The sequence below is a fragment of the Gorilla gorilla genome, chromosome 23 (genome assembly GCF_029281585.2).
Source record: "Gorilla gorilla gorilla isolate KB3781 chromosome 23, NHGRI_mGorGor1-v2.1_pri, whole genome shotgun sequence".
NCBI classification, from domain to species: domain Eukaryota; kingdom Metazoa; phylum Chordata; class Mammalia; order Primates; family Hominidae; genus Gorilla; species Gorilla gorilla.
In genome coordinates, this window is record NC_086018.1 from 18,777,133 (window position 1) to 18,790,423 (window position 13,291).

Genomic DNA, 13,291 nt, shown 5'->3' on the forward strand with positions numbered 1-13,291 from the left:
ATTCAAAGGCAAGGGAAGTCACTTCTGTTGTGGGGCCCTGGGAGGAGCCTCCAGGCTGGAAAGGGTTAAGGTGGAGGTCTCCGATAGGGGCAGCGTACACAGTGGACTGGCTGCAAAAGGCCGTGCTCAGCATTCAGACAGCATCACACACTCTGCTTTTCTCTACCAGGGAGGCAGGTGGGGAAGGATAGCGATGGGAAGGCAGGCGGAGCTCAGAATGTGGAAGGGGATCCAGCGAGGCTTGGAAGTTTGCACCTGATCTGGTGGGTGGTGAGGAGCCCTCGAAGGGGCAAGGAGGCGAGGAGCACTCAGCTGTGTTCTTACGCTGATCTGCCACTGGGGTTAGAGACAAACGTGGTGGGAATGGAAAGCCACGCACAGTCACTAGCGCCTCTGGGGGAGAATGGATGTGGCTGGTGAGAGAACAGGGGCCCAGGGAGAGTCTGGCACCAACCTGGGAGGGGAGCCCGGTGGGTGTGAGCACCCCCACTTTAGAGATGAAGTGATGGAGACATTCAGATGTTTAACCCGTTGTTCAAGATTCCATACTTGATAAATGGCAGATCAAACTCCCAACATAAAATGTGGGTCATTTCTTTATTATTTTATTTGTATTGGTTAACAATGATCAGCCATGCAAGAATAAATGATTATTGTAAAATCTGCAAACAATGTAGATATGTAGAGAATCCCTTCCTTGGAGCTTGACCTTGTCAGACAGGTATAGATGAGTGTTCGGGGGCAGCCGTAAAAACTGCCAGAGACTGGGCTGCTTATAACAGAAACGCATGGTCTCCCAGAAGCCCACATTCAAGGTGTCCAAAGGCCTGGCTCCTGGAGGCTCTGGAGGAGAGCCTGTTCCCTGTCTCTCAGCTTCTGCCGGTTGCCAGCAAGTGTTGCCGTTCATTCACTCCAGCCACTGCCTCCATCTGCACACAGCAAAACAGCATATCCTGAAGTGCTCAACCTTATAGCCATTATTTTTAAATATCCGGAACATACAGGACCGTGGGAGTGGCTGTTGGAGAAATTTTCATGAAGGAAGAAAGATTACAACTAAGTTTTAAAATGCTAGTTTTGTTTGTTTTGTCTTGGAGAGGAGGTAAAAGTGGGAGTAAAAATAGGGAGTTTGGTGTAAGGTGGGAAAAGCAAAGGATCCCCGCATGGATGGGCTGGAGGGTGTGATGGGAGAACAGTGAGAAGTACGTTTGGGGAAGCAATTGGAAATAGTAGCTAAGCTTAATCACAATCTATCAAAAGGGACTTATTGAAGAATTAATGTGTGACTAGGAACAGGGAGGTTATGGGCTTGTCAGCTCGACAGTGGGCACTCAGTTCCACTAACAAATGCTGCCCGTGTGGGCAGACAGAATGATGGACAGACAGAATGATGGGCAGGCAGATGAATGCATGGGCTTTACGTGAAACAGGTCCACTTGGTTGCTGACAAGATACTGTTTTAAAGTTCCATTTTGCCATACTTCGAACAGCTTGTCATTAGCTCAATTTAGCCACATGTAAAATCACTAAGGCAGACTTCCAGAGTTCCCACATGAAAATCAAAATGTAAACCAGCTGTGACCTGCTTCAACACCATCATCGGAAGTCAGAAGTTGAACTCTTTTTTGATGTTTAAAGCCTGCATAATATTCGCTGTATTATTATTCAGCATATTACTATTTCCTTCGTGATGGAAATTTGGTTTATCCCATTTTTCTATTCTATCAAAACACCGCTACATAGAAAATCCCCATGTACATATTTCTCCTAATTGTGGAAATAGTTTACATAGAAGACTCTAGACATGGGATGAAATTCCCAGGTTATTGGAATTTTAAAATAGATAGGTACTTCCAAATTGACCTCTTACAAATTATATGAATTCATAAACTTCCAACTGTTATGGAGTTACCCATTTTGAGAAATCTGTGCTAAAAGGACCCAAACAATGCTGATGACAATGATCAGGATAATAAGTGCGCTGGGAAGACAACAAAATGATTTAGATCTTAGACAAGTCATTCTAGGTGTCTCCATTGTTTCAGTTCTTGCGTTCGTTCATTCTTGTGCTTTTTCATTTTACCAAATAAAATAGCTCCTTGATGTCATATGAATCCACGCTATGCTTAATGAGTATTGGTTAGTAAAATGCCTATAACTAGTAATCTTCATCTATGCAATTAAATATTAATTCATAAAACACTTCAAATGTAAACAATAATTAGTAAATGAAAAGTACATAATACCTCAATTAGAAAAAAATCACTCCATTAAAAAGACATTATTTGTGTGATAAAAGAGATTGCCATTTTTGTATTTTTCTACAAGGTTAAAGAAAACTAAGTCAACTTATACAAGTGAATTTTAAAAGACTTTAGGGTGGGCATGGTGGCTCACGCCTGTAATCCCAGCACTTTAAGAGGCCGAGGAGGGCAGATCACCTGAGGTCGGGAGTTCGAAACCAGCCTGACCAACATGGTGAAATCTCATTTCTACTAAAAATACAAAAAAATTAGCCCAGTGTGGTGGCACGTGCCTATAATCTCAGCTACTTGGGAGGCTGAGACAGGAGAATAGTTTGAACCTGGGAGGCAGAGGTTGCAGTGAACCAGGATCGTACCATTGCACTCCAGCTTGGGCAACAAGAGCGAAACTCCATCTCAAAAATAAATAAATAAATAAATAAATAAATAAATAAATAAATAAATAAATAAAAGCCTTTAACCCAGAATGCTGAGTAAATTGGCCAAAAATGCTAACCTACGCATTTCAATACTATAGGAGTTGCATGGGTAGAAATAACTAGATGAAATACTTCTGGTATTTCACCTTCCCAACCCACACGAGCCAGTGTTTTTTCTGTGAATAACAAAAACAGCAGAATTTACTTGCCTATCCATAAGAGGTTACCACTTCTGTGTGTTCCCCTGAAACAGGTGGTGGCTGGATGAGAAGGTGGACGGCACTAGGGCAGGAGATGGGGGCTCCAGTATCGTGGGTGAGCTTCCTAAACCTCTGCAACTTTCAGCCCCTAAATGGGATGAGCCATCAGAATTTTTAGCACAATGCCCAGAACAAAGTAAGGATTTGACAAATGACGCCTCTCTCCACATTGTTCTGTCATCAGCCACCGCGTCCTGTACCTCCAAGCCCACTGGGCTCCGGCTGTTTCCATCACATGCAGAATGACTCAGAGCCTGGCCTCCAGCCACCCTCCTGGCCTTTCTGCTTCTCACTCTGCCACTGGCCTGGGTGTCCTCAGACATACCACACACTTCACTGTGGGAGTCACGCAGCCCTCACTGCTCCTTCGCCAGGGAGCCATGGGGCTTTCCTCCTCAGGAGGACTCTGCAAGCAGCTGGATGAAGGGCCCTCCCGTCTCTCATCCTTCCTTAATTTTTGTCGCAGCTCTCCTTCCTTCCACTCAGTGCAGCGCACACTGATTGATCCTCCATCTTCCCCAAAAGACAGGAACAGCATGAGCAGTAGAGAGTAGATTCCAATGATAGAAAAAATAGTCAGTGATGTCTCATTTCCATTGATCATCAATGAAGAAAATGTATCCTGAAGGTCATGTACCTCCTATGGGGCTGCTGCATCCTCAGCCTCCTGAATTTCAGCCCAGCACCTTCCTCCCCAGCACAGCAATAGGTCAGCCCTTACCAGCATCCCTCTCTTATTGCCTTTGTGCAGAGCCAGCACCAGGGCCAGGGGAGGCCTTGGGATTGTCCCTCCCCAGCAATCTGTGAAACAATCCTTTATGTCACCAACAAAGCACAGCCTTATGCACTGGTGGTCAGTCCCTCCCAACACCTCTGTCACTGTAAAGCTGGCAGGCAACCCTCCAAGGTTGGCCTTCCCAAGCACTGCACCTCTAGGTGACAGAGCACGTCCTTACCTTGAGGCCTGGGCGCCCAGTCTATCCTATCCAATGAGCGAGCTGTGGAGAAGGGGGGATTCCGGGTTAAGGGGTGACTAGCAGGGCTCCTGCTTTTATGTTGCCCTGTTGGGAAGGCTATTAAAGAAACACAAAGTGCTAAGCAGTGAGGATAGAACATGTTTTCATTATTTAAACCAATACATTCCACAGATGGAATAATAAGAAATGCTACAACCAAGCTAACTGAATCCAACAGCATATCAAAAAGATAATCCACCATGATTCAAGTGGGTTTCATACTAGGGATGCAGGGATGGTTTAACATACGCAAGTCAATAAATGTGATACATCACATAAATAAAACTAAAAACAAAAATCACATGATAATCTGAACAGATGCAGAAAAAGCCTTTGACAAAATCCAGCATTTCTTTATGATTAAAACCGTTCATCAAAATCAGCATAGAATGGACATACCTTAAGGTAATAAAAGCTATCTATGACAAACCCACAGCCAACAGTTTCCTGAATGGGGGAAAGTTGAAAGCATTCCGCCTGAGGACGGGAACAAGACAAAGATGCCCACGTTCACCACTTCTCAACACAGTGCTGTTCACTACAGCATTGGTTATAAGAGCAAGACTGGAAACAGAACAAATGGATACCCATAGCGGGGTGCTTAAGTAATTTTGGGAATAGTCATGGGGTGCAGTACTTTATAGCTCTGAAACAATACAATGGATTTACATTTGAAATGTGGAATGATAACTAAGGTGCATTGCCCAGTGATATATGCAGAGGTACAGAGGACTTTGTGTAAACACAATCACACATCAGCCTGCATTCCAGGTGCATGCTTCTATTTGCACATAGATTGCAGGGATGATATGCAAACAAAAATGTTGACTTGGTGTTTGGAAGTTCAGAGTGGAAGGGAAACTTCCTTGCTAACCTTTTATGATATTTAGAGTTTCTAAATGTGAATACATAATACATTTAGAAATCTTAGTTAATAAGAAAAGCCTCTGTTCCTGGCCTCTTGCTGGCACATGTCAGGTGGAAATGGGGCTGTCATGCTAATGTGTGCAAACTGAGAAAAATCCAAGAATGGGAGTCTGCTTTTTTCATCATACAAATAATTGTTAATAGAAACAGTATGATAATTGCTCATTGATATACCATGCATATTCTATTAGATAATAATAAATTTCTGAAATTTGAACTATACTTACACATGGAAATTGAAATATATGGATGAAACATTGTGGCTTATATAGGCAATTGTTTTATTGGCATTTTACAAACTGATCATCATTCCTCATGGCACGGGTCTATGTGATATTAAGTAGCTTGTTATGCTTGGGAAAGGCAGTGATGACCACAAGAATGACTTCAACTACTAAAGTACAATGGAGATTTCAACAATGTTTTGTTTAATATTTAAATATTTCATTGTGCTCCCAGGCTTTTTCTCACCCTAATAGCTCTCATCCATATCATGTGGGTCCCATTAATACAGATACCTCTGAATGCACCACTCTTCCATTATATCCACTCAATTGCTGGTTACCTTGGGCCTACAACTGGGGGAGGGCAGGGGCTGCTGGCCACCTCCTCATCTACAGTAAGAGTCAATGAGCAGTTAAATGGATACTGAAAACCATTTATCCTGCTGGAGTGAGAAATAAATGGTTTCTTTCAATAGCGTGGTAAAATGCATCTTTTCCAAACTATTTATATGACTCAAGGCCCATCTCAATTTCAGATGTGGTTAGCCTCAATTTCTGATTCTCACCAAGGTGTGTAATGTCATCCACGGCCCAGTGCAGAGGAACACAGGTGCTGCCGTCAGACTGCCAGGGTCCGATCCCGCCTCCTCACTCACCCCGGGAGATCCCTTTAAGCCAGGAGTCAACAGTGAGGCTGGAAACATGAGTGCTTTTTAAAGTCCTGAAAGTTCAGAGGCAGACTGTCAATTTCTCCTCCACCCCTGGGCACATACCAGGAGAACTCTGTCTCCAGGTTGAAGGAAGTGCCTGTGAGAGAGTTGTGTCCCTCAGATTCTGTTCACCACAGGTGACACTCGATGCAACCCCAAACCTCTTCTGCACAATCCCAAGGGGTGCTGACTAATCCAACCCAAAGGCTGTGATGTTTGGCAGAGGCAGAAAAGAAAAGGCCAGGTGTTCTGGGAAAGACCACCTTTAAATAACACAGCACCCTCATAGCCCAGAGAGACAGTTCTAACTATTATGCCAATAAACCCGGAAAAGACCAAATCCAATATGACACATATTTCCTGTTTCGTTTTGATTTCATGCCCCCTCCCTTAACCTCCCAAGCAGCATGGATACCCCGAAGGCCCCTGGGAACTCTCTCCAATTGGATCTTACGTGGAAAGTAGTTACCTACCTACAAATCCCCATCATCAGATATGCTCTCCACAATCAAATCTTTAGAAACACAAACACCAGGATAAGTCATTAGAGAGAGGCCCACCCACTCCTCCCACCCTAGCTGAAGCCATGGTGCTTCGCACAGGATCCCCTGGTGTTTCCTCTGGGCTCACAGATATCCCTACAGCCTCTCTGGACATTGTTTTATACTTGCAAAATCATTTGCTCTCACCAGACCCCAAATCCTCCTTCCCAAAAGGAGCCCAGAATCAGGTTTCTGTACCCTAGAGATGGCGCTTTTTCCTCAGGAAGTGAGTTCTTTCAGGGTACGTATCATTCTCCAGTGTCAATGGCTCCTGCAATTATAGAAAAGAAAACATTAGGAGGGTGAAATGATGCCATACATGTCACACAGATCTGATAGTCTCTCGACAACTTGAGAGAGAAAATAAGAAGGGGTATAGTGATTGAGTCAAAGGTCGAAGTCCCCCAAAACTGGCACGGAAGACACCTGTGGAAAAGACAAGACCTTTTCCCACAGAATTTATCTTTAAAGTGTATCTAGATTGGCAGTTTCACAACTCTTAATCCATGGGGGATAACTGCTGTGGAGGGAAACACCTCTGCATTGCAGTGGATCATGGATGCTGCCATCTACCACACCCCAGTGTGCCTGGCATGGGTTGGTGAGAGGCTGCCAATCAATAGCACCACACCAAGGGAATTGCAGATGTCATAAATAGTCCACATTGGCAGATGTTCATGTCTACATTTGATTAAACTGCAGATGACATCGATAATGCACACCAGCAGATGTTCATGTCTACATCTCATTGGAAAGAAGCCAGGAAAGTAACATTTATGTTCAAGACAAAGAAAAGTGTCTTACATTGGCAGCATCTTCTTTTTTACCGATGTCTTGTACAGTGTCCTCATTAGCAATGTCATATACAGCGTCCTTATTAGCGAATTCGTATACAGCATCCTCATTAGCGATGCCATATACAGCGTCCTCATTAGCGATGTTGTATACAGCGTCCTCATTAGTGATATCGTATAGAGCGTCCTCATTAGCGATGTCATATACAATGTCCTCATTAGCGATGTCATATACAGCAACCTCATTAGCTACGTCTTGTAAAGCATCCTCATTAGCGATGTCATATACAACGTCCTCATTAGCGATGTCGTATACAGTGTCCTGGTTAGCGATGTCTTGTACGGTGTCCTTATAAGCAATGTCGTCTACAGCATCCTCGTTAGCATGCCTTGTGGGTGTCATTAGCGATGTCATATACAGCATCCTCATTGGTGATGTCTTATATGGTGTCCTCATTAGCGATGTTGTGTACAGCGTCCTCGTTAGCAATGCCTTGTACAGTGTCCTCGTTAGCGATGTCATATACAGTGTCCTCATTAGCGATGGCTTGCACACTGTCCTCATTAGTGATGTCGTGTACAGCATCCTCATTAGCATGCCTTGTATGGTGTCATTAGCGATGTCGTATACAGCGTCATAATTAGCGATGTCTTATACGGTGTCATCACTAGCGATGTTGTGTACAGCGTCATCGTTAGCGATGCCTTGTATGGTGTCCTCATTAGTGATGTCGTATACAATGTCCTCATCAGCGATGTCATATATAGCGTCCTCATTAGCGATGTCGTATACAGCGTGCTCACTAGCAATGTCTTTTTTTTTATATATATACTTTAAGTTTTAGGGTACATGTGCACATTGTGCAGGTTAGTTACATAAGTATACATGTGCCATGCTGGTGCGCTGCACCCACTAACTCATCATCTAGCACTAGGTATATCTCCCGATGCTATCCCTCCCCCCCACCCCCACCCCACAACAGTCCCCAGAGTGTGATATTCCCCTTCTTGTGTCCATGTGATCTCATTGTTCAATTCCCACCTACGAGTGAGAATATGCGGTGTTTGGTTTTTTGTTCTTGCGATAGTTACTAGCGATGTCTTATACGGTGTCCTCATTAGCAATGTTGTGTACAGCGTCCACGTTAGCGTGCCTTGTCGGTGTCATTAGCAATGTCGTATAAAGTGCCCTCATTGGTGATGTCTTGTACAGTGCCCTCATTAGCGATGTCCTGTACAGCGTCCTCGATAGCATGTCTTGTACGGTGTCATTAGCAATGGCGATGCCCTGGGCGGCGTACTCGTTGGCGATGCCCTGGGCGGCGTCCTCGTTGGCGATGCCCTGGGCGGCGTCCTCGTTGGCGATGCCCTGGGCGGCGTCCTCGTTGGCGATGCCCTGGGCGGCGTCCTCGTTGGCGATGCCCTGGGCGGCGTCCTCCTTGGCGATGCCCTGGGCGGCATCCTCGCTGGCGATTCCGTGGGCGGCATCCTCGTTGGCGATGCCCTGGGCGGCGTCCTCGTTGGCGATGCCCTGGGCGGCGTCCTCGTTGGCGATGCCCTGGGCGGCGTCCTCGCTGGCAATGCCGTGGGCGGCGTCCTCGTTGGCGATGCCCTGGGCGGCGTCCTCCTTGGCGATGCCGTGGACGGCGTCCTCCTTGGCGATGCCCTGGACGGCGACCACGTTGGCGATGCCCTGGGCGGCATCCTCGCTGGCGACTCCGTGGGCGGCGTCCTCGTTGGCGATGCCCTGGGTGGCGTCCTCGTTGGCGATGCCCTGGGTGGCGTCCTCCTTGGCGATGCCGTGGATGGCGTCCTCCTTGGCGATGCCCTGGATGGCGTCCTCCTTGGCGATGCCCTGGGCGGCATCCTCGCTGGTGATTCCGTGGGCGGCGTCCTCGCTGGCGATGCCGTGGGCGGCGTCCTCCTTGGCGATGCCGTGGACGGCGTCCTCCTTGGCGATGCCCTGGACGGCGACCACGTTGGCGATGCCCTGGGCGGCGTCCTCCTTGGCGATGCCCTGGGCGGCATCCTCGCTGGCGATTCCGTGGGTGGCATCCTCGCTGGCGATTCCGTGGACGGCGTCCTCGCTGGCGATGCCCTGGGCGGCGTCCTCGCTGGCGATGCCCTGGGCGGCGTCCTCCTTGGCGATGCCCTGGACGGCGTCCTCCTTGGCGATGCCCTGGACGGCGACCACGTTGGCGATGCCCTGGGCGGCATCCTCGCTGGCGATTCCGTGGGCGGCGTCCTCGCCGGCGATGCCGTGGGCGGCGTCCTCGTTGGCGATGCCGTGGGCGGCATCCTCGTTGGCGATGCCCTGGACGGCGACCACGTTGGCGATGCCCTGGGCGGCATCCTCGCCGGCGATTCCGTGGGCGGCGTCCTCGTTGGCGATGCCCTGGGCGGCGTCCTCGCTGGCGATGCCCTGGGCGGCGTCCTCGCTGGCGATGCCGTGGGCGGCGTCCTCGCTGGCGATGCCCTGGACGGCGACCACGTTGGCGATGCCCTGGGCGGCGACCACGTTGGCGATGCCCTGGGCGGCATCCTCGCTGGCGATTCCGTGGGCGGCGTCCTCGTTGGCGATGCCCTGGGCGGCGTCCTCGCTGGCGATGCCCTGGGCGGCGTCCTCGCTGGCGATGCCGTGGGCGGCGTCCTCGTTGGCGATGCCCTGGGCGGCGTCCTCGTTGGCGATGCCCTGGGTGGCGTCCTCCTTGGCGATGCCGTGGACGGCGTCCTCCTTGGCGATGCCCTGGATGGCGTCCTTCTTGGCGATGCCCTGGGCGGCATCCTCGCTGGCGATTCCGTGGGCGGCGCCCTCGTTGGCGATGCCCTGGGCGGCGTCCTCGTTGGCGATGCCCTGGACGGCGTCCTCGCTGGTGATGCCGTGGGCGGCGTCCTCGTTGGCGATGCCGTGGGCGGCGTCCTCCTTGGCGATGCCCTGGACGGCGACCACGTTGGCGATGCCCTGGGCGGCATCCTCGCTGGCGATTCCGTGGGCGGCGCCCTCGTTGGCGATGCTCTGGGCGGCGTCCTCGTTGGCGATGCCCTTGTCGGCGGCCTCGTTAGTGATGTGGTGTACAGTGTCCTCGTTAGCGATGTCGTGTGTGGCGTCCTCGTTAGTGATGTCGTGTACGGCGTCCTCATGGGGAGCTAGAAGAACACAGAGTTAAGGTCAGTGCCCTGGTGGTGGAGACTGTGAATCACCCAGGGGCTTGCTTGGTGTGGTGCATGGAGGTGGCTGATCACAGCATGGGCCAAGCTGACGCTGGGACATCCTCCCAGGTGGACCTGCACTAGTGAAGCTAAGGGATGTGGCTCAGAACACTTTCTACAGTGGGAATCAGTTTCCAGGTTCAGGTATGCATTATCCGGTGAAGTGGGGAAATATAAAAAATAAAAATTGACAAATTCATGAAAAGCCTTCCATGAGTGCAAGTGTGAGTTTTTTATCCACTTTACATTCAGTATGCATTCACACATACAAAATATTTTTACAAGAAATCAGAAATTTTAATTTTTGTCAGTTATGTTAAATCTAACTTAGCTGCCAACATAAAGATTCTATCTCATTTACTTGGTCTCGAGAAAATCTAGCACATAGTAAGTAGACCAAAATGTTTATTAAATGAAAACACAGAGCAGAGATAGGGGGGCTGCTAGGCAGACTGGGTTGCACCTGATTACCTGGATGATAATAAACTGCACAAAACCTCGGTCAAATTAATATTGAAACTGCCTTTTGCTTGGGCTCGTTTCCCTTGCGGAAGAAGGATGACCAAGAAGTTGAACAGGAAAGAAATGAGAAACAGAGGCCTTTGCTTAGTAGCTAAAGGCCACCTTCTGTAACATGAAATAGTCTACAAGTGGCCTTGAACTCTGCCGTGATTTAGTGACAGAGTTCCCTCATGTCTTCTACCCAGGTTGAAGTCCAGCAAAATTGCGACTGTCCTCTTTACAACTTGCGAGACCACACTGCTTCTGCATTTGCCTGTTGTATGTATGAGATTTACACTTGTTTTAAAGCAACATTTTGTTTCAGTTGGGCTGGTGGCCATACCCGGCACTAGCCAGTCAATAGTGAGATGGCTCCTCATGGAGGAGGCTTGGCTTGAGGCTGAGGGTCTTTAACCCACATATACAAGACAGTTGCCACTAAGGGATGGAAGCCAGGCTAATAACCAAGTGCCACACAGAGTTCCTATCTGTTCCTCCTCACCATTTTCAGCTGGCAGGATTTGAGCATTTTAGGGCTTGGGAAGATAGTATTACTAAATCTACTAAAATACATCACCCAACCTTATAGACTTTGGCCAGTTGCTGAGCAAATTAACTTCACAACTGAAGTGGGCCACACTGGCCTTTGTGGTCCCCCACTCCTCTTAGAATTTGTGAGCGTGGGGCCTACTGGAGGGTGGGAGGTGGGAGGAGGGGGTGGATCAGGAAAAATAACTGATATTAGGCTCAATATATGGGTGATGCAATAATCTGTACAACAAACTCTCATGACACACATTTATATATGTAGCAAACCTGCACATCCTGCACACGTACCCCTGAACTTAAAAGTTAAAAAAAAAAAGGGATCTGTGAGCTGAGCCAAACACCTGGGGATCTTTGTGCTTTTGACACACTGATGACTATGCCGGTCCGTGGGGAGATGAGCCTATAACTGCCCTGGGTTGTGTGACCACGGAGGCCACTTTATGATGATGGGCAGTGTCTGGGGCCTTTTGGGCTCATTGCTTTAGGGCTTATACATGAATGCTGGACTCCCTGTGTGGTGGTGAACACCCCATGACTAAGTGCATGTCAGCGTCAGCACTGGCCCACACTCCTGGGTTCGTGTTTTCACTTTTTCGTTCAGGAACTCGGGAGCTGGGGCCACTCCCTTGGCCCTTCAGGTTCTCCACCTGAGCAGTGGGGTAATAAGGCAGACCCGGGGATGGCTCTGGTGAGGGTGGAGGAATCACTGTACAGAGAGAGTAGAGCGGGGGTGGATTTTATTGTTAGAAGTGGACACTGGTGATTGGGTTGTATAAGTGGGAAATCTCTCCTGAGAAAACACACAGCCTCACCTGTACAGAAACACACACATTCACACCACACGATGCAGCCTCACACAAGACACCACCAATCCTCAAGCACCCAACTCAGCACCACCCAAAAGGGAGCACAACTGCTTCCTCAAAATTTGGCCATAATTTTTCCCTGGGGAATTCAGGTTTTAAAAAAACACTTCCCCTATACTTATTCCTATCACAATCCCAGGATCAGGGAGGCTCTTCACATTGAAACTAGGCAAGGATGCCACACCTTTCTTGGCATCCAGATTGTTTTCTTGGCAAGTGATTCCAGAACACTTACTAGATTCACGCCTCAGAGGGGCCACCTGCACCACCTGCAATACAGAAACAAAGCTTTTTGAGGGGTATGTCATGTTGTGGATTGTTTGCACAAGGCTGTGTTTCTCTCAATGAATACTGAAAACTTGATCAGAAAGTGTAGTCAACTTCAAGGCCTCCAAAACAAGGGTAGGATACACACTGGAAAAGACATCAGCTTCTGGATGGTGGATCTCTCAGGTCCACGTAGGTTGGCAAGTGCAAAATACTGAATCCAAGGAGAAGACATTGCTTCCAAGGACAAGGACCCCAAGGATACAGTCTACAACCTGAAGCCGTCATAGCTAAATGCCATTTTGGATTACATATCAGTTGCTAAGAGTCACTTCTTCCTCCCCCTCAGAAAACTGCATTTAATACCTGTCATGGACATTGTCATTTTTTCACATGTAAAGTCAGTTGAAAAAGAAAGACACCAAGAAAGGAACATTTCTATTTCAGAGAAAGCAAGGCAACCTTACCCTCACGTTGACTGGCCTCTCTCCATCTCCTCTGTCCTTGTGAACTAGAGACTCCTCAGAGGCTAGGAGGACACAGAGCAATGGTTAGTCATAGATGCTTTTGTTCATGAGTTATTCAGGGAGCTCTGCTTAATGTGGACAACAGGACAGTGTGTGTGGATGTGTTTCATTAAAAGCACAGCTTGAGCTCCTGCTAGAAAATCTTCCCTCGTGGAAAGACAGGCAAGAACGAGGAGCTAAGGAGCAAGAAATAGAGTCCCTGGCATTTTGCTGAT

General features: G+C 48.3%; 1 protein-coding gene across 1 annotated transcript in view; it reads right to left on the reverse strand.

Annotated features, from left to right (window-relative positions):
- Window positions 1-578: 578 nt before the first annotated feature.
- LOC129529664 (uncharacterized) overlaps window positions 579-13,291 on the reverse strand; it is a 38,608-nt gene continuing 25,895 nt past the window's right edge. Inside the window, exons 6-11 of the mRNA XM_055375048.2 lie at window positions 13,017-13,078; window positions 12,518-12,551; window positions 7,167-10,303; window positions 6,561-6,633; window positions 5,677-5,831; window positions 579-1,018 (exon numbers count right to left, since the gene is read on the reverse strand). Coding sequence (XP_055231023.2) covers window positions 8,259-10,303; window positions 12,518-12,551; window positions 13,017-13,078 — 2,141 coding nt within the window. The 3' untranslated portion in view covers window positions 579-1,018; window positions 5,677-5,831; window positions 6,561-6,633; window positions 7,167-8,258. The remainder of the gene's footprint in view (window positions 1,019-5,676; window positions 5,832-6,560; window positions 6,634-7,166; window positions 10,304-12,517; window positions 12,552-13,016; window positions 13,079-13,291) is intronic.